This window comes from Pseudophryne corroboree, chromosome 11, assembly GCF_028390025.1.
Source record: "Pseudophryne corroboree isolate aPseCor3 chromosome 11, aPseCor3.hap2, whole genome shotgun sequence".
NCBI classification, from domain to species: domain Eukaryota; kingdom Metazoa; phylum Chordata; class Amphibia; order Anura; family Myobatrachidae; genus Pseudophryne; species Pseudophryne corroboree.
The window spans coordinates 53,401,609-53,424,603 of NC_086454.1; the positions used below are offsets into that span (position 1 = coordinate 53,401,609).

A 22,995-nucleotide genomic window follows, 5' to 3' on the forward strand; every position below is an offset into this window, starting at 1 on the left:
GGCACTCTCCCCTGACACACACAAGCGAGGGCACTCTCCCCTGACACACACACACACACACACACACACACAAGCGAGGGCACTCTCCCCTGACACACACAAGCGAGGGCACTCTCCCCTGACACACACAAGCGAGGGCACTCTCCCCTGACACACACAAGCGAGGGCACTCTCCCCTGACACACACACACAAGCGAGGGCACTCTCCCCTGACACACACAAGCGAGGGCACTCTCCCCTGACACACACACACAAGCGAGGGCACTCTCCCCTGACACACACACACAAGCGAGGGCACTCTCCCCTGACACACACACACAAGCGAGGGCACTCTCCCCTGACACACACACACAAGCGAGGGCACTCTCCCCTGACACACACACAAGCGAGGGCACTCTCCCCTGACACACACACACAAGCGAGGGCACTCTCCCCTGACACACACACACACAAGCGAGGGCACTCTCCCCTGACACACACACACACACAAGCGAGGGCACTCTCCCCTGACACACACACACACAAGCGAGGGCACTCTCCCCTGACACACACACACACAAGCGAGGGCACTCTCCCCTGACACACACACAAGCGAGGGCACTCTCCCCTGACACACACACACAAGCGAGGGCACTCTCCCATGACACACACAAGCGAGGGCACTCTCCCCTGACACACACACACACACAAGCGAGGGCACTCTCCCCTGACACACACACAAGCGAGGGCACTCTCCCCTGACACACACACACGCGAGGGCACTCTCCCCTGACACACACACACACACACAAGCGAGGGCACTCTCCCCAGACACACACACAAGCGAGGGCATTCTCCCCTGACACACACAAGCGAGGGCACTCTCCCCTGACACACACAAGCGAGGGCACTCTCCCCTGACACACACAAGCGAGGGCACTCTCCCCTGACACACACACACACACACACACAAGCGAGGGCACTCTCCCCTGACACACACACAAGCGAGGGCACTCTCCCCTGACACACACACACGCGAGGGCACTCTCCCCTGACACACACACACACACACAAGCGAGGGCACTCTCCCCTGACACACACAAGCGAGGGCACTCTCCCCTGACACACACAAGCGAGGGCACTCTCCCCTGACACACACACACACACACACACAAGCGAGGGCACTCTCCCCTGACACACACACAAGCGAGGGCACTCTCCCCTGACACACACACACACACACACACACACACAAGCGAGGGCACTCTCCCCTGACACACACACAAGCGAGGGCACTCTCCCCTGACACACACACAAGCGAGGGCACTCTCCCCTGACACACACACAAGCGAGGGCACTCTCCCCTGACACACACACACGCGAGGGCACTCTCCCCTGACACACACACACACACAAGCAAGGGCACTCTCCCCTGACACACACACACACACACACACAAGCGAGGGCACTCTCCCCTGACACACACACACACAAGCGAGGGCACTCTCCCCTGACACACACACACACACACACACAAGCGAGGGCACTCTCCCCTGACACACACACACAAGCGAGGGCACTCTCCCCTGACACACACACACACACACACACAAGCGAGGGCACTCTCCCCTGACACACACACAAGCTAGGGCACTCTCCCCTGACACACACACACACACACACACACACGCGAGGGCACTCTCCCCTGACACACACACACACACAAGCGAGGGCACTCTCCCCTGACACACACACACAAGCGAGGGCACTCTCCCCTGACACACACACACAAGCGAGGGCACTCTCCCCTGACACACACACAAGCGAGGGCACTCTCCCCTGACACACACACAAGCGAGGGCACTCTCCCCTGACACACACACAAGCGAGGGCACTCTCCCCTGACACACACACACACACAAGCGAGGGCACTCTCCCCTGACACACACACACACACACACACACACACAAGCGAGGGCACTCTCCCCTGACACACACACACACAAGCGAGGGCACTCTCCCCTGACACACACACAAGCGAGGGCACTCTCCCCTGACACACACAAGCGAGGGCACTCTCCCCTGACACACACAAGCGAGGGCACTCTCCCCTGACACACACAAGCGAGGGCACTCTCCCCTGACACACACAAGCGAGGGCACTCTCCCCTGACACACACAAGCGAGGGCACTCTCCCCTGACACACACAAGCGAGGGCACTCTCCCCTGACACACACAAGCGAGGGCACTCTCCCCTGACACACACACACAAGCGAGGGCACTCTCCCCTGACACACACACACAAGCGAGGGCACTCTCCCCTGACACACACACACAAGCGAGGGCACTCTCCCCTGACACACACACACAAGCGAGGGCACTCTCCCCTGACACACACACACAAGCGAGGGCACTCTCCCCTGACACACACACACAAGCGAGGGCACTCTCCCCTGACACACACACACAAGCGAGGGCACTCTCCCCTGACACACACACACAAGCGGGGGCACTCTCCCCTGACACACACACACACACACAAGCGAGGGCACTCTCCCCTGACACACACACAAGCGAGGGCACTCTCCCCTGACACACACACAAGCGAGGGCACTCTCCCATGACACACACAAGCGAGGGCACTCTCCCATGACACACACAAGCGAGGGCACTCTCCCATGACACACACAAGCGAGGGCACTCTCCCCTGACACACACACTTACACACAGGTGAGGGCACTCTCCCCTGACACACACACATTTACACACAGGTGAGGGCACTCTCCCCTGACACACACACATTTACACACAGGTGAGGGCACTCTCCCCTGACACACACACATTTACACACAGGTGAGGGCACTCTCCCCTGACACACACACTTACACACAGGTGAGGGCACTCTCCCCTGACACACACACATTTACACACAGGTGAGGGCACTCTCCCCTGACACACACACATTTACACACAGGTGAGGGCACTCTCCCCTGACACACACACATTTACACACAGGTGAGGGCACTCTCCCCTGACACACACATCTCCCCTCTCAGCCTGTACACGGGCTGTGGTCCCGGTCTCTCACCTCCACCGATTGACTCCTCCGGATGAGGAGGCGGCGAACCAGGGGTCCAGGATGTAGACGCAGCGCACACAGCGCGACCCCCACACGGCGGCCTGTAGAGACGGGTTATCGTGCAGCCGCAGCCCCTTCCGGAACCAGTGAACGGAGCTCACCGCGGGGGCAGCCATACGGGGCTGCTGCGGGCAGGAGGGGTGTATACCGGGCTCCGTGCTGCTGTGTACCGGGCGGTGTATGTACCAGAGTCCGTGCTGCTGTGTACCGGGCGGTGTATGTACCAGAGTCCGCGCTGTGTCTGTACCGGGTCCCGGGGTCCGCGCTGTGTCTGTACCGGGTCCCGGGGTCCGCGCTGTGTCTGTACCAGTGGATCCTTCCCGAGAGTGTCTGCAGCACAAACACGAGACGGAGAGACCTCAGGTGACGCCCACCGCCAACCCTGCTCGGTGATTGGCTATCGCCTGATGGGAGGGGCGGGGCGGGGAGCTGTCACATGCCGGCCATGTGTGAAAGTGAGGTATATACATAGGCACAGTGACAGCGCTGCTGCTGCCGCTGCTGAGTGTTCAGTAGAGCCGGCCCTAACCAATATGATGCCCTGCCCCTAGGCAAGATTTTTGCTGGTTCCCCCTAGCACTGCCGCTAGTTCCGGCTCTGACCCTGCACCCCTTTCCAGGCACCATCACCCCTCACCCATAGCAGTACTCGTTTTGGTGCCCCCCCCCCCCCCCTATTTCTCATACGTCCTAGAGGATGCTGGGGACGCTTCAAGAACCATGGGGTATAGACGGGATCCGCAGGAGACATGGGCACTTTAAGACTTTGAATGGGTGTGAACTGGCTCCTCCCTCTATGCCCTCCTCCAGACTCCAGTTTAGATTCTGTGCCCAGTGAGACTGGTCACACACACAGGGGAGCTCTACAGAGTTTCTCTAAAAAGTCTTTATGTTAGGTTTCAGTGGCAAACGCAGGATTTCTAAAAGGTGGTTTCCAAATGTAATCCACAGTCTACCACTCTGCAGAGCATGGAATACAGTATTAAATTAACATGTAACACTATAGACCAGGGGTGGGCAATTATTTCAGCTGGGGGGCCGCTTAACACTTCCAGCGAATATTCGAGGGCCACACACAAAATACTCAAAAAGAGATCCCTTTTTACACATTACGGCAGACAGCGTGCCCTTTTTACACATTACGGCAGACAGCGTCCCCCTTTTTACACATTATGACAGACAGCGTCCCCTTTTTACAGATTACGACAGACAGCACCCCCATTTTTATAATTACGGCAGACAGCGCCCCCGTTTTACACATTACGGCAGACAGTGCCCCCGTTTTTATACATTACGGCAGACAGCGTCCCCGTTTTTATACATTACGGCAGACAGTGCCCCCGTTTTTACACATTATGGCAGACAGCGCCCCCGTTTTTACACATTACGGCAGACAGGGCCCCCGTTTTTACACATTATGGCAGACAGCGCCCCCGTTTTTACACATTACGGCAGACAGGGCCCCCGTTTTTATAATTACGGCAGACAGCGCCCCCGTTTTTACACATTACGGCAGACAGGGCCCCCGTTTTTATAATTACGGCAGACAGCGCCCCCGTTTTTACACATTACGGCAGACAGCGCCCCCGTTTTTATAATTACGGCAGACAGCGCCCCCGTTTTTACACATTACGGCAGACAGGGCCCCTGTTTTTACACATTACGGCAGACAGGGCCCCCGTTTTTATAATTACGGCAGACAGCGCCCCCGTGTTTACACATTACGGCAGACAGGGCCCCCGTTTTTACACATTACGGCAGACAGTCCCTACCCCCCTTTCCCCACCCTCCCCTAAACCTATATAGCAGTCCTTACCCTCCCCCCCCCCTAAACCCATATAACCGTTTTTAACTACCCTCCCCTGAACTTATATGGCAGCTTTATCCAGGACAGGGGGTTTACCTATTTGTCAGTGGCAGACGATCCCCGCTGATGATCCGCGCTGCTGCTGCCGCCCGCCGCTTCTCCTCACTGGCCGCCGCTTCTCCCCGCTTGCCGCCGCTTCTTCTCCCCGCTGGCCGCCGTTTCTTCTCCCCACTGGCCTCCGCAGTGCTCCCCACTGGCCGCTTCTGCTCCGAGTCCCCACTGCAGTGCCCGCCCAGCGCCGCCCAGCGCATGATAGAGGAAATCCCGGTCAGCTGACCCTGTGACGTGACCGGGATTTCCTCAGCGGCGCCGCGTCTGAGAGCAGTGCAATGACAAGCGGCCTGTCGGGCCTCTTGTCATTGCACTCTGGTGGGGCACAGCGGGCCAGGCAGGATCGGTCCGCGGGCCGCATCCGGCCCGCGGGCCGCCTGTTGCCCACCCCTACTATAGACGGTCTATAGTATAGATTGTATCAAACATTTAAATAATATAAATAAGTGGTCATGAAAAAGGTTAAACATACTATAATAAATAAATACACACAAATAATAGAACCAGTACTGCACTTTCTAAGCACACATTCTCCCACCTCATGGTAAGGCTCCTGTCTCTTCTTTCTGGTAGCTACTCTCTGGTCCAGTGCACTGATTGAGTGCCCAGATCCACACACCGCAAACTTGATAGAAGAAGCTGCTACCACTGGGCATGTGCAGCAGCTCTGCTCTGTCTCTTAACTTGCATGATGTGGCAGCAGCTCTAGTAATCGTATTATGGGGGTAATTCCAAGTTGATTGCAGCAGGAATTTTGTTAGCATTTGGCCAAAACCATGTGCACTGCAGGGGGGCAGATGTAACGTGTAGAGAGAGTTAGATTTGGATGGGTTATTTTGTTTCTGTGCAGGGTAAATACTGGCTGTTTAATTTTTGCACTGCAATTTAGATTGCAGATTGAACACACCCCACCCAAATCTAACTCTCTTTGCACATGTTACATCTGCCTCCCCTGCAGTGCACATGGTTTTGCCCAATTGCTAAAACAATTCCTGCTGCGATCAACTTGCAATTACCCCCCATGTGCACTGCAGGGGGGTGGGGGTGGGGGTGGGGCAGATATAACATTTGCAGAGAGAGTTAGATTTGGGTGGGGTGTGTTCAATCTGCAATCTAAATTGCAGTGTAAAAATAAAGCAGCCAGTTTTTACCCTGCACAGAAACAAAATAACCCACCCAAATCTAACTCTCTCTGCACATGTTATATCTGCCTCCCCTGCAGTGCACATGGTTTTGCCCAATTGCTAAAAAATTTCCTGCTGCGATCAACTTGGAATTACCCCCTATATACCATTGGTATTGTCAAAATTTGAGCCAAGAGAAGGGGGGTTTCCGAGCAACCAGAAACCCCCCCCCCCCCTGCGTTTTCCTATGGGTTTATTATTTTCAGGGAGCTCTGCTGGCAACAGTCTCCCTGCATCGTGGGACTTAGGGGAGAGAAGCAGACCCACTTCTGTGAGTTTCAAGGCTCTGCTTCTTTGGCTACTGGACACCATTAGCTCCAGAGGGTCTGATCGCTAGGTACGCCTAGATGCTCGTTCCCAGAGCCCGCCGTCACCCCCCTTGCAGAGCCAGAAGTCAGAAGACGGGTGAGTAGAAGAAGATCAGAAGACTTCAGTGACGGCTTTGAGGTACCGCACAGCGGCCGCGCTGTGCGCCATGCTCCCACACACACAGGCACTGTAGGGTGCAGGGCGCGGGGGGGCGGGGCGCCCTGGGCAGCATGTAAATCCTCAACAGAGACTGGCAAACGAATATATAAGTGCCCAGGCACTAGATTTAACCCCCACCAATATAAATATATGTAAGAAATAGCAGGGCTGAAGTGCGCCATTAAGGGGGCGGGGCTTATCCCTCACAGCTCATTTCAGTGCCATTTTCTCCCCACAGAGACGCCGGTCCTTCCAAAACAATGCTGTACAGATCACAGTGAAAAACGAGGGGGGGGGGAGGGGCACAGTTGTTTGGTGCATTATAAGTTAAAAATAAAAAGCACATTATATAATGAGCGCTGTGGAAATGAGCTGGTAAACTCCTTCTGTGTTTCCCTGGCAGAGTGTACTGGGGTCTATCCGTTATAGCCAGTGTAATGTGTTTGGTACACGTGTGTCGGCATATCTGAAGCTGAGTGCTCTGCCACAAACGGCTGTGGGAATGACTCTGTCGGCACCGCCGACTCCTAATGGTACTTGGTACATGTGAATAAGTCTCAACATGTCAGTAGATGTATGTTCTTCCCAAGAGAAAACTATATGGGAGACACAGACGTGTGGTGGTGACCCTGTCGGCACCAACAATATCAGACTGGGTAAAAATTGACATGATAAGGTGATGCATATCAGAAAGGGCTATACCTATATGTATATGTATGTGTGATAGCCGGGCAGCGGCAGGTCCTTCAGTGATTTTAATAAGCATTGCACACCAGGCCGTCTCATCACATAAGCAAGCAGTTTATTTACAGTTCAGACAGGGTTATCACGAGAGTAACATTTAACTTCTTTTTCTTCTCTCCAGCACAATATTCATTTGGGTTACATCAGGTTACATCTCCTTTCATTTGCTTCACGGGCAATAACAGCATTACAGTACAGTACATACCAGCGCAGTCTCTGGGAATCAGTAGTGCGGCTTCCGCAAACTGAGATTCATTTCAGTGTGCTCTCCCCCATTCGCTAGGGGCTCTATCTAAACGGGATCTCTCATGGACACGTTACTGGGGGCCTTCCGCCAAACGTGATTTCCTATCACTCACCCAGCTCGTCCTCTCCCGCAGACTCACACCTCCCATCCTGCTTCTGGGGTACCCCTGAAGGGGAAGATCCCCTTTATTTCTTCCACTGATTGCTCATGCTGTAGCTGCTCTCACGCTGCAAATCTGGATATCTCTTGCTCTTCCTAGCAGCACCTACATGCTGTTCCATAATGCCAGGGACTGTGGAGTTATAGATGCTTGTTCCACAGTCCCCAGACTGCGTTTCTCCTGGACACTAGCCTGTGCCCTCCATCTCAGTCCTCAGCTCACACTGAACTCTCCTGTGCTTTGCTCCTTTTGCTAAAATTCCCCTGCACTTCCTGTCCTAACCCCCTAGATGTGGCAGGGTCTGCCAGAACTGGTTTTGGGGCCATAAAACTCCCCCACTCACTGATAAGAATTAAATGGCTTTTGGAACTTTCCAATATCTGTTAACATTCCAGTATGCCACATATGTATAGTAAGGTTGCATAGGTCTGTGGCACGAACACAGACGTAGTAATATTTATGGAGGGTGTCATATTCATAGAATAGATTTCCCTCAGACCCCTCGGGATCACAAAAATGTTATTTTGCCCAGTTACTACTCCCGGAGATCGACACGAATACTGTTTCTTATGTCGACCATAATGTTTCCTGACTAGAGCCACAAAATCGGCATTCAGTACATGTTTCATACACATTAAGAACGTATTAACGTCACTAGGGACCCTGCTGTTCCTGTCAAAAGGGATATTTATATATGAGTTATATCAGACTTGCCTACCCTCCCGGATTCAGCGGGAGGCTCCCGATTTTTCAATGAGCCTCCCGCTGCCCCGCAAACCTTGCCTGCCCTCCCGGTTTTTAAACGAGCTCCCTGTTAATCCGGACTGCGCATGCGCGAGTCCGGAAATGCGGTGGGCGGGGCCTGGACGTAAGAGGTCACAGCCGTCCGTGGTGGCCGTCCTGACTCCTGCTGTGCAGTGTGCACACAGAGCCGGCAACCTGAGCGGAGGCAGGAGAATAAACAGCAGAGCAGCTGGTCTGCTGACATCCAATGCTCTGCTTCACTGCTGCTCAGGGCCGGCCCGCCCGTTACGCGGGTTACGCATAAGAGTAAGGCGCCACACTGTGGAGGGCGCCGGCAGCGTGGACCACGCTCCTAGCCCATGCTGCCTGTTGTATACCGCGGTATGTGGGCTCGAGGACGGAGTTCAGTAGAGGTGCCCCCGGATGCGGAGGCGGCCAGGGTGAGGAGGAGAGGGAGCCGCGCTGTGGCAGTGCCACAGATCGGAGCTCTTACCGATCTGCGGCACTGAGCTGTGCTTCCGGCTTCCCTTGGTTGCCATGGCAACCTTATACCCGCAGCGCCGATCGCCAGGGCAGCCTAACAGTACAGGACAGCTGAGCGACGGCTCAGCTGTCCAATAGCCTGTAAAGCAGCAGCCTGCGGCTCGGTAATTGGCTGAGCGCGTAGGCTGCAGGGTATGTCCCTGGCAGTGGCAGGCAGCGTGTGGAGCAGCATGTATGCGCCTTGGAGGAGACAGAGAAGAGTGAGTTCTCACTCTCCTGTCTCCTGTATTACAGCAAAAGTGAGCCTGGCTGTTTTATTATTGCTCCGGGTACTGTGTGTTTACATATTATATTTTATAAATTTTATATATATATATATATATATATATATCTCCTATATATTTGCCTTGTGACTCTGTGCCTGCAGTTCTAACGCTGGGTGGAGTCACAGGGCTGGGTGGAGTTAGCAGCTCCTGCCCTGTCCCAGCATACCACTAGCAGAACGGGAGCAGCAGCCACACAATCCCCCCCCACCATCCCTAGCCACAAGCCACCAGGGGACGGACCCACCACAGTGCCAGGTAACCATGGCCACCTACAACCCAATGCCACCCGCAGCACACACCCCCAAACCCCCCTCCACCAGCTCCCACATGCAGCCACTGACGGCCCAGACCCGACGCATAACGGATCAGCACACACACCCGCTAACCCCACAGCACCGATCCCACCCGCCGCACAAGCCCACCATCTCCCAGACTCTCACACCCATCCGCAGCACGGACACGGTGGCCGGGCCGCACCAGAGCCGACCAAACAGCCGCAGGCCGCACCACCCCTCCCGCCCTCCACACACCCCCAGCGCCAGCTCCCGCACTGCAGCCGTACCTGGGACCCACTGTCCCGCCAGTTACGGCGCTGCATCACCCGCGCCTGACTGCTGCCTCCCCGTCCGTCTCCTGCGCCACCCGTCCCTCCTAATGTGTATGGCGGCTTCGTAGGCCTCCCTGTGCCGCGTACACCTAAGACAATGCTGCCTCCCACCATCCCCAGAGACCCGGACTGCACACCACAGGGACTGGCCTGCCGGCTGCACAAGCCTGAGATGCGGGACAGCACACCTGGTACTGTGGACGCTGCCCCAACCTCACAGGTGACAGAGAGTACATAGGCAGCACCGCGTCTCTGCGTCCCCTCTCTGCCGCCCAGCCTCTTTGCGTCCCCTCCCTGCCTCTCTGCGTCCCCTCCCTGCTGACCCAAAAGGCGTCCCCTCCCTGCTGACCCGCGTCTCTCTATCCCCTCCCTGCCTCTCTGCGTCCCCTCCCTGCTGACCCAAATCTTTGCGTCCCCTCCCTGCTGACCCGCGTCTCTCTATCCCCTCTATCCCCTCCCTGCCGCCCCGCCTCTCTGCGTCCCCTCCCTGCCGCCCCGCCTCTTTGCATCCCCACCCTGCCGCCCGCCTCTCTGCGTCCCCTCCCTGCCGCCCCACGTCTCTGCCTCCCCTGCCTGCCGGCCCACCTCTCTGCATCCCCTCCCTGCCGCACCGCATCTCTGCGTCCCTATCCTGCCGCCCCACGTCTCTGCCTCCCCTGCCTGCCGGCCCGCCTCTCTGCATCCCCTCCCTACCGCCCCACGTCTCTGCGTCCCCTCCCTGCCACCCAGCCTCTCTGCATCCCCTCCCTACCGCCCGCATCTCTGCCTCCCGCTTCTCTGCATCCCCTCCCTGCGTCCCGCCTCTCTGCGTCCCCTCCCTGCCGCCCTGCGTCTCTGCGTCCCCTCCCTGCCGCTCTGCGTCCCCTCCCTGCCGCTCTGCGTCTCTGCGTCCCCTCCTTGCGTCTCTGCATCCCCTCCTTGCGTCTCTGTGCCCCCTCCTTGCGTCTCTGCGTCCCCTCCTTGCGTCTCTGCGTCCCCGCCCTGCGTCTCTGCATCCCCGCCCTGCCGCCCCGCGTCTCTGGGTCCCCGCCTTGTGTCTCTGCGTCCCCTCCTTTCGTCTCTGCGTCCCCTCCTTGCGTCTCTGCATCCCCGCCCTGCGTCTCTGCGTCCCCGCCCTGCGTCTCTGCGTCCCCGCCCTGTGTCTCTGCGTCCCCGTCCTGCGTCTCTGCGTACCCTCCCTGCCGCCCCGCGTCTCTGCGTCCCCTCCCTGCCGCCCCATGTCTGTGCATCACCTTGCAGACGCGGACACACAGTAACGGCAACACGCCGCACGCACCACGGCCGCACAGACCGCTGCCGCCCGCCCCACAACTTCTCTCATACACCCGGCCCACACTGTACCGCCACATGCCGTCAGCACAACGCCGCAACCCCCTCCACTTCCACATCCCCGTCACCGGCACCTGTCTGTGTGCAGGCGCCCAGCCTCCCCTCCCAGCAGCTCTCCAGGCGCCATGCTGCCTGGGGGACTGCTCAGTGTGAGGCCCGGCCCCAGCATTAGGCAGCTGCCTATGGGCGCCTGCCACTGGAAGCCGTCACGCTCCTGCTTCACTACCTTTTTACTGGACTGGGATTGGAGGAGGCTCCGGCGGGGGACCAGAGCACGCTGCAGCTGTGTGGGGAAGGGACAGCCTCGGGGGATGCCGGTCCACTGTCCACCTGACGGAGGCGCCGGGGAGCGGAAGAGGCTGCGCCTGCCGACCCCAACGTGCTGCTGTGTGAGGAGGTGACTCTCTCAGGGCCTTCTGTGGATAACGACACCGAGGAGCGGAGGAGGAGTTGTCGGCGGTGTACAGCATTCTGCAGCTGTGTGAGGAAGTGGCCATGGGAATGCCGGGGCCCAGCCCAGCCACAAGTGGTGAGTGCAGACAGGAGTGCAGTCGCTGTGTCTGTATGTGTCCATGCTGTACAGACCAGTATCATGCTGTGTGTATAGGACCCCGTCCCCCACCCACTGCTACCCCCACAACTGCGCCTCCACCACCCGCAGCACTTCCAGACCCCCGCCCCCATCTGCCAAACCACCCCACCTGCCTCTCTTACCCGCACCACCCATGCTTCTCCCACCCCACACGGCACCTCCCAAACCCTACCCCACCAGCAGCACCCCCCTCCCCCACCCGTGGCATCCACGCACCCCCACAACTGCGCCTCCACCACCAACGGCACTTCCAGACCCCCTCCCCATCCGCCACACCACCGCGCCTGCCGCTCTTCCACCCGTGCTTCTCCCCCCCCCCGACATTGCACCTCCCAACCCCCTACCCCATCTGCAGCACCCCCCTCCCCCACCCGTGTCATCTACGCACCCCCACACCTGCTCCTCCACCACCCGCGGCACTTCCAGACCCCCTCCCCCATCTGCCAAACCACCGCAACTGCCCCTCTTCCACCCGCACCACCCATGCTTCTCCCCCCCCACACGGCACCTCCCAACCCCCTACCCCACCTGCAGCACCCCACCTCCCCTACACGCACCCCCACACCTGCCCCTCCACCACCCGCAGCACCTCCGGACCCCCTCCACCATCCACCACACCCCCGCAATCAGCCCCTTCTCCACCCGCAGCACCTCCGGACCCCTCCACCATCCACCGCACCCCAGCAATCAACCCCTTCTCCACCCTCAGCACCTTCGGAACCCTTACTCCATCCCCAACAGCCCTGCACCTGCCCCTCCCCCACCACACCCCCTCTCCTCCACTATTCACACCGCCTCCAAATCCACTCTCCCATTCGCAGCCTCCCCCCCTCGCCAGCACCTCCCAACCCCCTCACCCATCTGCGCCACCCCCATCAACCCCCTTCCACCCGTAGCATCTACAAACACCCTCCGCCACACAGCAGCAAACCCGCACCCCTCCCTTCCCCACCCGTGCCACCCACCCCTCCCCCACCCTCGGAACACCCACAACTGCCCCTCCCCTACCGCCCTCGGACCCCATCCCCCACCGCACCTGCCCCTCTCCCACCTGCACCACCCATGCTTCTCCCCCCCCCCCACATGGCACCTCCCAACCCCACCTGCAGCATCCACGCACCCCCGCACCTGCCCCCTCACCCATCCGCACACCCCCTCCCTGCATCAAACCCCCTCCACCCGTACCATCTACAGACACCCTCCCCCACACCGCAGCAACCCCCGCAACTGTCCCTTCCCCACCCGCGACCCCCCCACCCTTCCCCCACCCATAGCACCTCAGGACCCCACTCCCCCACCCAACCCCACCCGCAGCACCTCCCAACTCCCTTCCCCATTCGCCCCTCCACCTGCAGCATCTACAGACAATCTCCCCCACACACCCGCTACATTCTCTACATCGGGCCTTGCAGCCGCTGTTCACGCCGTAGCAAGAGGCAACGCCCCCATCACCATCCGCTGCCCTTACATTGCGCAATATTTTACCTCTAACAACTCTCAAAGTCGAAAAATATCCTGATACATATGCCTTGTACTAACCCCTCATGCACATGCCCGCTGCACGTGCACACGCTCTGCCGTGCGTGCACATATCCGCAATTTGCGTAAAGATTGCTACAGCGATCACGCGCGGTGTATGTGCATTTACGGTAGAGTTTGTAAGCGTCTAGCGTGCGACTCGATCTTAACATATTTAACTCATATAGCGTATATTATAGATAATATTCCCCTTAACAATGTCAGCAAGTATGTTTAGTTTAAACTGTTCCTGGACAGGGGAATTCCTCTTTGCATGATAGGAAGGGTCAGATAAAGGTTGAACGGTGGTGTCTAGTATCCAGCTGTAGAGTATTTTAATAGTAACATTTCGGTGTTGGTTAGGAAGAGATTGCTCGCTCCTGCGTATAGTTATGTACAAAAGTAGTTTATAGACATTTACTGTATTTGCTGTTCATTATCCATGCGGCGGGAATCCTGAGGATACCTCCCACCAGAGCAGTTGGAGAAAGGCACAGCCCACCTGTTCGAACCCACCTATGACCTTTTGTTATAATGCAGAGACACATTCCTGTGTCCAATGAACCATGAGATTATAGGGACCATCGTATTGTTACTGTATGTTGTGTATATAAAGACCACCATTGCCTGTCCAGTCACTCACTCTCTCTGCAAGGTTTTCACATTGAAGGCTGAGGGCTGGATCCAGGACGCGCTTGCGAATCATTCCCACGTGTGTAAGTTCTCTGTAGCCATTTTGTTATCCTCTGTGTTTGCCATTTGTTCTCATTGTGTACTCATTCTGTTTGCTTGTGTTTGCGATCGTTCGCTATTGTTCATATTATTCCTTGTTATTCTGTTTAGATTTTGATGTTAGTTTTGTAGTGTATAAGCTGTATTGTTTTCCCCTTTTTACTCTAAAAGAATTATCCACGAAGGTGTTAGAGCCTGCGTGGTTTTTAAATCCAAACCAGGTCTTGTGTTTTCACTAGTTACTGTAAAGGGTTTTCTTAGCGTCTCAATCGCTCAAACAGCTTTTCATATTATCAAGGTTAATAAGCATTACATCATTATAGTATTACATTGCCAAGGTTTAAAGAGTAAGCATACCCTTACGGTGTGTTGTTACTAAGGGTTACTGTGTAACATTCCGTGAGCGTACGTGTCGCTCGTGCGTCGCGCCCACGGCCTAGTGTCTGCTACGCTAAGTGCGTACCCTTACGGTACTCAGTGCGCCAATAGCAAACTTAGTCCGTAATAGAATATAGCTTAATGTTTATAGGTAATAACTGACATTATCAATTGAGGGCATCGTCTAGGCCTCCTCATATCCGCAACCAAGCGGAACCAGGCAGACTTTATCCATCAGCAAAGGGCGGGAAGGTAGTATCCCCTGTTAGCCATTCGGTGGTCGGGGATACGGTAAGTGCTGATTAGATAAGCGTCTGCTCCGTTTGGTTTGTAGGAAAGCTGGTGGGATCCGGAACCGAAAGGTAAGAACGTTAAGCTATTGTCTTTTAAATCTGTTTAAATTTCTGTATTGGTGAAAATTGCGCACGCAACACACGCACACACCTGTATTTCCATTTGCGTATTTTCACATATCTACCTTTCTGTTTGCCATTAGCATTGATCACGTGCTGAGAAAATTTGTTGCTATTTAGTTAAAAGTAAAAGTAATACTTAAGGGAGTAATTGTAAAACACGCACGCAGCCTGACCCAATTATAAAGGTTATACAGGAGATACTGTGTGGTGCTTGGTAAACGATTATAGTTAAATATCGTTTGCATTTATAGAAGCGTGTTATTTGTGTTACTGCGGACGTATCCGGCCTGTGTACACGTGTCTCTGACCAAGTGCGAGACAGTGTACGCAACGCAAAGGCCTACACACGTGGCGTATATCACGCAACGTGCGTACGGATACACCCACTAAATACAAATCACACGATAGCATTGTTTTAGTAGTAGATACGGAAGCCACGAGATAATAGCACAAATTTGTTCAGTTTCCAAAATTTAGTTTAAAAAGATCCTCCTCTCGTTGCATTACCTCTGGGATTAGCCTGTGTTACCTGAATGAAAGAAATTTTCTGTACAGAAAAATCAAAGTATATATGAAGTGAAAGAGCGTGTGTATGCAAGTAAAGTTTTCTTTGGTGTGAACCCCGGAAAAATCGAGATCTCGTAGAAGGATACCAGTGAAGTGAACACGTGGTGGCGTGGGAGAAGGCCATCTCACGTTAACAGTGAATAAGGTAAAAGGAGCAATTAGTGTTACAGCAGACCAGAAGGTCCGCGAAAGTCAGAAATCCGTTAAAAGTACCTATACGAAGTTTCTGAAGACCCTGACTTAAGAAAGGTCAGAGGTAGTGAGCGCAGCCCTGGGGGTTGGCGCAGTACCCATATAGGCCCGTTTTGAGAATACGCTCCGGCTGAAGGTTTCGCAGCCTAAACAACCGATTCCGCTGGTCGTTCTGCGGATAAGTAATAGTTACTTATACGCAGTGCGACTGTACCGCATGTAATTGTGTGCATTAGTTGGTTACCTTGATACCCATTACGCAATTTGCGTACGCTTTGCGGGATCATAAACACTATTTGTACATTTTGACGTGATTTGTGTAGGTTTTTTTTATTTTAAGGGAGATTCGCTGATCACTCAGGAATTCTTCAGCAACTGATACTTACTGGGGAGGGTAGCATACTCCCACACGCCCCAGTAAATAGAGGTCACATAGGGGCCCTGGGTTGAGTACGCCAGCGCTGAAGCAGTGTGTGGGCATATTGGTCGACGTGGGTGAAGGCACTCGTTGGACTTTCACCGTCGCCTTACCTCTGGGAACGTGGTTTTTGTAGGAATTCGCTGAGAAGGCAATACCTGCAAAGAATGGGGGCCAGTTGCTCAAGTAAGGGACGATCAACCAAGGTTCAGGTTGATATTATTCCGCGGCCAGCAGGGTCGGCAAGGTACATAATGTGTGAAAAATATGGATCATACGCAGAGGTTTTATGCAATGAGTGGGAACGTATGACTGTGAACGATGGGGAGAAGTTTCCCAGGGTAGGCAGTTTTAATCCTGAGGTTTTGCAAAATTTAAGGAGAAGGATATGTCTAATAAAATCCGGCAAGCAACGGATTAGACATTATGATTATTTACAGTTATGGCAACAGGAAGGTGAGATACAACGAGGATTAGCTCAAGCAGCTGGTTCCAATCCTATCAGGAAACTGATAGCTACCGCACCACCACCACCATACATAACAGGAGAGAAAGTGGCTACAGAGAATGGCATACTGGTATATGATAAAAGTGCACTTAATAAATGTATAAATGATAAGAGTAAAGTAGATAAGTGTATTGATGCTAATGCTAACCCGTGCAAGTTGTATCCTGTCTTAAACTTCCCTCAGGACGGCGACCAGGAAGATGAGCCTACCACAATATCGGCACTCTCTCTAGCAGCCACCATAAGAGAGACTACAGTGGGCACGGCCCAACCAGTAAGAGGAGTAGCAAAGGCCCCTAGTGGAGGGACAGGTGAGGTTGTGTCCACAGGTAAGTACGGAACTGTACATTATGCAGAAACAATTACACCACACATTGTAGAATCAACCCAGAGTGATGTGATTGAACTTAATCCTGTCAGGGTAATTGCAGTCCCAAATGGAAAAACTGACGCTTCAGGGGTCACTCCCGTCAGGAACATTGCAATGCATTGCCCCTTTTCCCGGACAGAATTAAGAACAATGATGTCTGAATTCCCTGATCCTAGGAAAGATCTAGTTGCAAGCCAAAGGTTCATTAGAGAACTAGGTAACTCCGCAGAACCCAATAACAAAGTTTGGCGGACATTGTTAAGGGCATGTTTGCCCCCCAATATCGACTCTGCGAAATTTATCACAGATTGTAGGTTAGATGAAGAGGTACCTCTCACTGATGAGTACAATCAGGACAATGTGAAACGTATCAACCTGCAGTTAGGAGTATATTTCCCAGCTTTTGTCAAGTGGAACAAAATCTTCTCCATAAGACAAAAAGAAGGTGAAACTGCTTCTGATTATTTCCATCGGGCACTGCAGGAAATGGCTAGGTACACTGGAATAGAAGACATTAAGACAAATGTGCACCATAGGGAAGTAGCAGTTTCTGTATTAATGGATGGTTTAAAGGAAGTGTTGAGGACAAGGGTACAGACCACTCAACCTAACTGGAGAGGTATGTCGGTGGCTGCTTTGAGAGAGACCGCTATTGAACATGATCGGAACATCATGAGACACAGGGAGTCACAGGGCGATAAGCTGATGGCAGTAAGTATACAAGCTCTTACAACAAATCCACCTCAGCCTAAGCCCCAGACCCCTGTTGGTAAGTCAAATGTGATAACATGTTATAACTGTAGCAGAGAAGGACATATTGCACTGATTGTATGTTTAACGACCCACATAAGGTATATCAACCCCCTAGACAACGACATGACACACGTAATTGGGATCAGGGACCGAAGAGACGGAGTTATGAGCCACATGCAGGGGAAACAAGAAGGTACCCACCAAAAAGAGACTGGCAAGTCTCTGAAAATTCCCAGTTACCCCATTCACATGTTGTAGCTGCCAGCGCGCTGCGGGGAGGTCACCACATACAATAGGGGTGGGGCCACACCTGTAGTCTGCAGCCAGTGAAATTAATTGCGAGCCTTGGAAGTGAACCCGAGTTCACAATTGATGTAGCTGGTAGATCTCTACCTTTCCTTGTAGACACGGGGGCGGCCAAGTCAGTGTTAAATTCAACGGTGGGTATGAAGACCACTGGTAAAACAATTCCAGCCATGGGAGTAACAGGAGTAGTACAACACTACCCTTTAAGCAAACCAGCAGAGATTACGATAGGGCCTTTGCAGACCAAGCACTCCTTTCTGCTAGCTGCATCGGCTCCGACTAATCTACTTGGGAGAGATTTACTGTGCAAGATGGGGTGTGTCATATATTGTACTCCTGGAGGTGTGTTCTTAGATATACCCGAGAATCACGCTCAGGAAGTGCAGGATATGCTAGACTCCCCACAAAGGTTAATGTCACACACTGCTGTTACAGATAGGTGTCCGTCCAAGGTAGAGGAAATGATTTCCCAGATACCGAAGTCACTTTGGACCAAGGATGGACAAGACACTGGATTAATGGCAAATGTAGCTCCTGTAGTAGTTCAAGTAAAAGATGGTAGGATAGCTCCAAAAATCCCACCGTATCCTCTGAAGCCAGAGGTGGAGTTAGGAGTTTACCCAGTAATAGAGCGCTTGCTACAACAGAGCATTCTGGTTAGGACGTCCAGCACTGCCAATAGTCCCATCTTCCCTGTGAAAAAGCGGGGGGAGGGGTTACAGGCTAGTGCAGGATCTAAGGGGGATCAACAAAATAGTTGAGAGCCAATTCCCCGTAGTGCCAAATCCAGCTGTCATCCTTATGCAAATCCCTCCCACTGCGAAATTTTTCACTGTGATTGACCTCTGCTCCGCTTTCTTTTCGGTACCTCTGCACCCTGACAGCCAATATTTGTTTGCATTCACATACAGAGGAGTACAGTACACCTGGACTCGTTTACCACAAGGTTTCATTGACAGCCCAAGTATTTTCTCACAGGCTTTGCATGATTGTCTACAATCCTTTCAACCTGAGAGCGGATCAGTATTAATACAGTATATAGATGACTTACTGCTGTGTTCTGATTCACTCAAATCGTCCTTGAGAGACACGAAACAGCTTCTGTTTCATCTTTCTGATACGGGACACAAGGTTTCAAAGGATAAGTTGCAATTATGCCAGACCAAGGTAAAATATTTGGGACATTGCTTGACGCAAGGACTGAGACACCTCACCGCTGATAGAGTACAGGCGATTTGCGACATGACTCTGCCACAAACCCAGCAACAGATTCGCACTTTCCTAGGAATGTGTGGGTATTGCCGTAACTGGATCCCAGGGTTTTCCATACTAGCCTTACCTTTACAAGAGATGGTCTCATCAAACAAACCAGATCGGATTTCGCACACAGATGAGTCCGAACTGGCATTTGAGAGACTCAAACAGTGCCTAACGCAGGCACCAGCATTAGGTATGCCAGATTATGGGAAACCTTTTGAACTGTACGGTACGGAAAGTGCTGGGTGTGCGGCAGGTGTTTTAACCCAGAAGCATGGTGATGCCAGCAGGCCGTAGCCTACTACAGCGCTCAGCTAGACATGGTAGCACGATCCCTCCCCACATGCTTGCGAAGTGTTGCAGCGATAGCATTGCTAGTGAGTAAAAGCGAAGATGTAGTGTTAGGACACAACCTGACCATCCATACACCTCATGCAGTGTCAGCCTTACTGAATTCTGCCCAAACCAGACACGTCTCATCCGCACGGTTTACAAGGTGGGAATTAGCACTAATGGCCCCTGTAAACATCACCATAAGGAGATGCAGCGCACTAAATCCTGCAACGTATCTCCCAGGTGTGCCTGGACAGGCACAAAGGGTGGGGGATGAGAGTAATGGTGAAGGAGGATTTAGTACAGACACTGACACACATGATTGTATGGAATATTTGACCCAAAATTTCACTGCAAGGCCTGACATCAGTGACAACCCACTGGACAGTGTAGATTTTACTTTCTACACTGACGGTAGTTGCCACAGACAGACGGACTCGGGAGACTTGTGTACTGGATACGCAGTCGTAGATGACAAAGGTACCATAGAAGCGGAACCCCTGGGCCCACCTCACTCAGCACAAGTTGCTGAGCTGGTCGCCCTAACCAGAGCGTGTGAATTGGCTAAAGGTAAGTCAGCCAATATCTACACGGATTCTAGGTATGCCTTTGGAGTAGTGCATGATTTCGGGGCCCTATGGCGCCTCAGAAATTTCATGACGGCAGCTGGCACACCCGTAGCGCATGCGACCCACATCAAAAGACTTCTAGCAGCAATACAGGAACCTGACAGAGTGGCTGTTATCAAGTGTAAAGCCCACACATACAGCCAAGACCCGGTGTCACTTGGTAACAGCCGAGCAGACGAAGCTGCTAAATCAGCAGCCAGTACCCCCATACAGACAGACATCACACAACTGATGGTATTCAATACCGTCAGCACACAGAAATTGAGTGAAATGCAAGATTTGTGTTCTCCACAGGAAAAGGCAGTCTGGAGGTCAAAAGGATATGGCCAGGAGTCCTCAGGACTCTGGACAGATGGACAGGGTAAGCCAGTGGCACCCAGAGCATACCTTCCGAGCTTAGGGGAGGCGGCACATGGGCTGACTCATCTAGGTAAAGAAGGTATGTGCAAGTTGGTAAGAGCCTACTGGTGTGCACCAGGATTTTCTTCCCATGCGGGTAAGAGGGCAATGACATGCCTCACCTGCTTGAGGAAGAACATTGGAAAGGCGATACCAACAGAACCATCCCATATTCCGCCAACGGACGGCCCTTTTCAGGTAATACAAATTGATTTCATACAATTGCCACCCTGTAGAAATTTAAAGTATGTATTGGTTTGTATTGATGTGTTTTCAAATTGGGTTAAAGCGTTCCCCGCTGCCACAAATACCGCTACGTTTACTGCAAAGAAAATTGTGCAGGAATTTGTGTGCAGGTATGGTATCCCTAGGATAATTGAAAGTGATAGGGGTACCCATTTTACAGGTGAAGTCTTTCAGGTAATGTGCAAATTAATGGGAATTAATAGTAAGCTGCATACTCCGTACCGCCCACAGGCGAGTGCGAAAGTGGAAAGAGTAAACAGCACTATTAAGAACAAGTTGAGCAAAGTAATGGCTGAAACTGGATTGTTGTGGCCAGAAGCTTTGCCACTTGTATTGTACAGCATCAGAACCACTCCCAGGTCCCCTCTTAATCTGTACCCCTTTGAAATTCTTTTTGGTCGACAACCCCATGTAATGATTGACCCCCAGGATGATTTGAAATGTAACAATGAAGTCACTGTAAAGTATTTGGTTAAGATGAGCAAGCAGTTGAGGAATCAGAATAGCAATCTAAAGCTGGTGATTCCTGATCTGCCAGACAGTAATTGTCATGACATTGAACCTGGGGATTATGTAATGATTCTGAATTTTCTACGCTCAGGTTGCCTGATTGACCGTTGGGAAGGACCGTACCAAGTCTTACTGACCAGCGCGACAGCATTGAAGGTTGCCGAAAGAGAGACTTGGGTCCACTCGTCCCACTGTAAGAAGGTCGCTGACCCAGAGAGAGCCCGTGACAAATAGCAGAGTGTGGAGGAAACCATATCACTGGAGTGTCTGTTCCGGGAAGGCTGAGAGGCAGGACTGTTGTCACGGCACCTGAGCACAGAGAACTACAAGATCAGAGGCGGTTGTCGCGCCAAGTTTTTTTTCCCTTCTAGTTGTTTTCTTTCCCCCATTACAACTCTTTCTTTCTCCTCCTGTAAGATGGACTCGCCCCAAGAGACTGCAGTCCGTGTTTTCCTGTTGACCCTGTTGTTGACCAGAGCAGTCTGTTTCGGTGAGAGTACCAGTGAGGTCGAGAAAGGATCTGGAATGGGTTCTGATGACCAGGATGGATTCGTAGAATTCCGAGAGCAACACAATCACCGAGCAAAGGCGAGTATCAGAAAACGATCTGGTAGCCATGACACTAACAGACATTGTGAAGGATTGTTAGCTGAAGAGAATTGTATATGTAGGAATTGTGACAACATAGTTGAGGACGGGTGCATCCAGAGATGTCAGTCCAGCATTAATATCAATATGGACCGTCATCCATTGAGTGACTATCACTCATTAGTGGGTAAGGTTTTAAACCAAACGGAATGCTGGGTGTGCTCACAAGTACCTCAAGGTCATAGAAAGTCAGGACTAGTGCCATACTCTTTAACGATAGATGAGGTACTTGAATTAAGGGGTGGGAGACCGGTGGACAAGAAATTTAATATTTCTAGGCCCCCTAGTTTGAAGCTCCACCAATATCATGTGGATAGGTCCTTAATATGTTTTAACATTTCCAATCCCCGAAAGCCGGGAAATTGGGAAGTGACATGGAACAACCGAACCATGACATTCTCACACAGAGCCGATAGAATGCCCATAGACTCAGAGCTTATACGCCAAATAGCCAACAGTGGAAGATATTTCCAATATAGGTACACTCTAGGAAGTAGGCCCATGCGAGTTGGAGAAGTATCACCAGGATACTGTGCGCATATCATACAACCTGATACGTGTACTAGTCAGATGAGAGAGTTAGGGATAGGATTTTTCACCTGGAAGGTTTGTAATATGGTGATGTCATATTCTGTCCCATATGTCCTCCCCGATGATGCATATTTCATATGTGGGAGGAAGGCGTATAAGTGGCTTGCCCCAAACTCAGAGGGATTGTGTTACATTGGAAGAGTGTTACCGGAAGTAATAACCATTACCCATGATAGAATGAAAGACGTTCACCGCAATGCTCAAGCTCCTTACACTCACACCCATTACGAACACATTGTAAAGAGACACCTTATAGATAGGACAGAGCATGCAGCCTCTGATTTGATCCACAAATCCACCGGGA

The 22,995-nt window shown here is 52.9% G+C and overlaps 1 protein-coding gene across 2 annotated transcripts in view; it reads right to left on the bottom strand.

Moving 5' to 3' along the window:
• The window catches only part of CRY2 (cryptochrome circadian regulator 2), a 59,535-nt gene extending 56,009 nt beyond the window's left edge, over positions 1 to 3,526 (bottom strand). For both annotated transcript variants that reach the window (XM_063944321.1, XM_063944320.1), the window contains exon 1: positions 3,069 to 3,526. In XM_063944321.1, the coding sequence (XP_063800391.1) occupies positions 3,069 to 3,235 (167 nt within the window). In that variant the 5' untranslated portion in view covers positions 3,236 to 3,526. The remainder of the gene's footprint in view (positions 1 to 3,068) is intronic.
• Between the last annotated feature and the right edge of the window lie 19,469 nt (positions 3,527 to 22,995).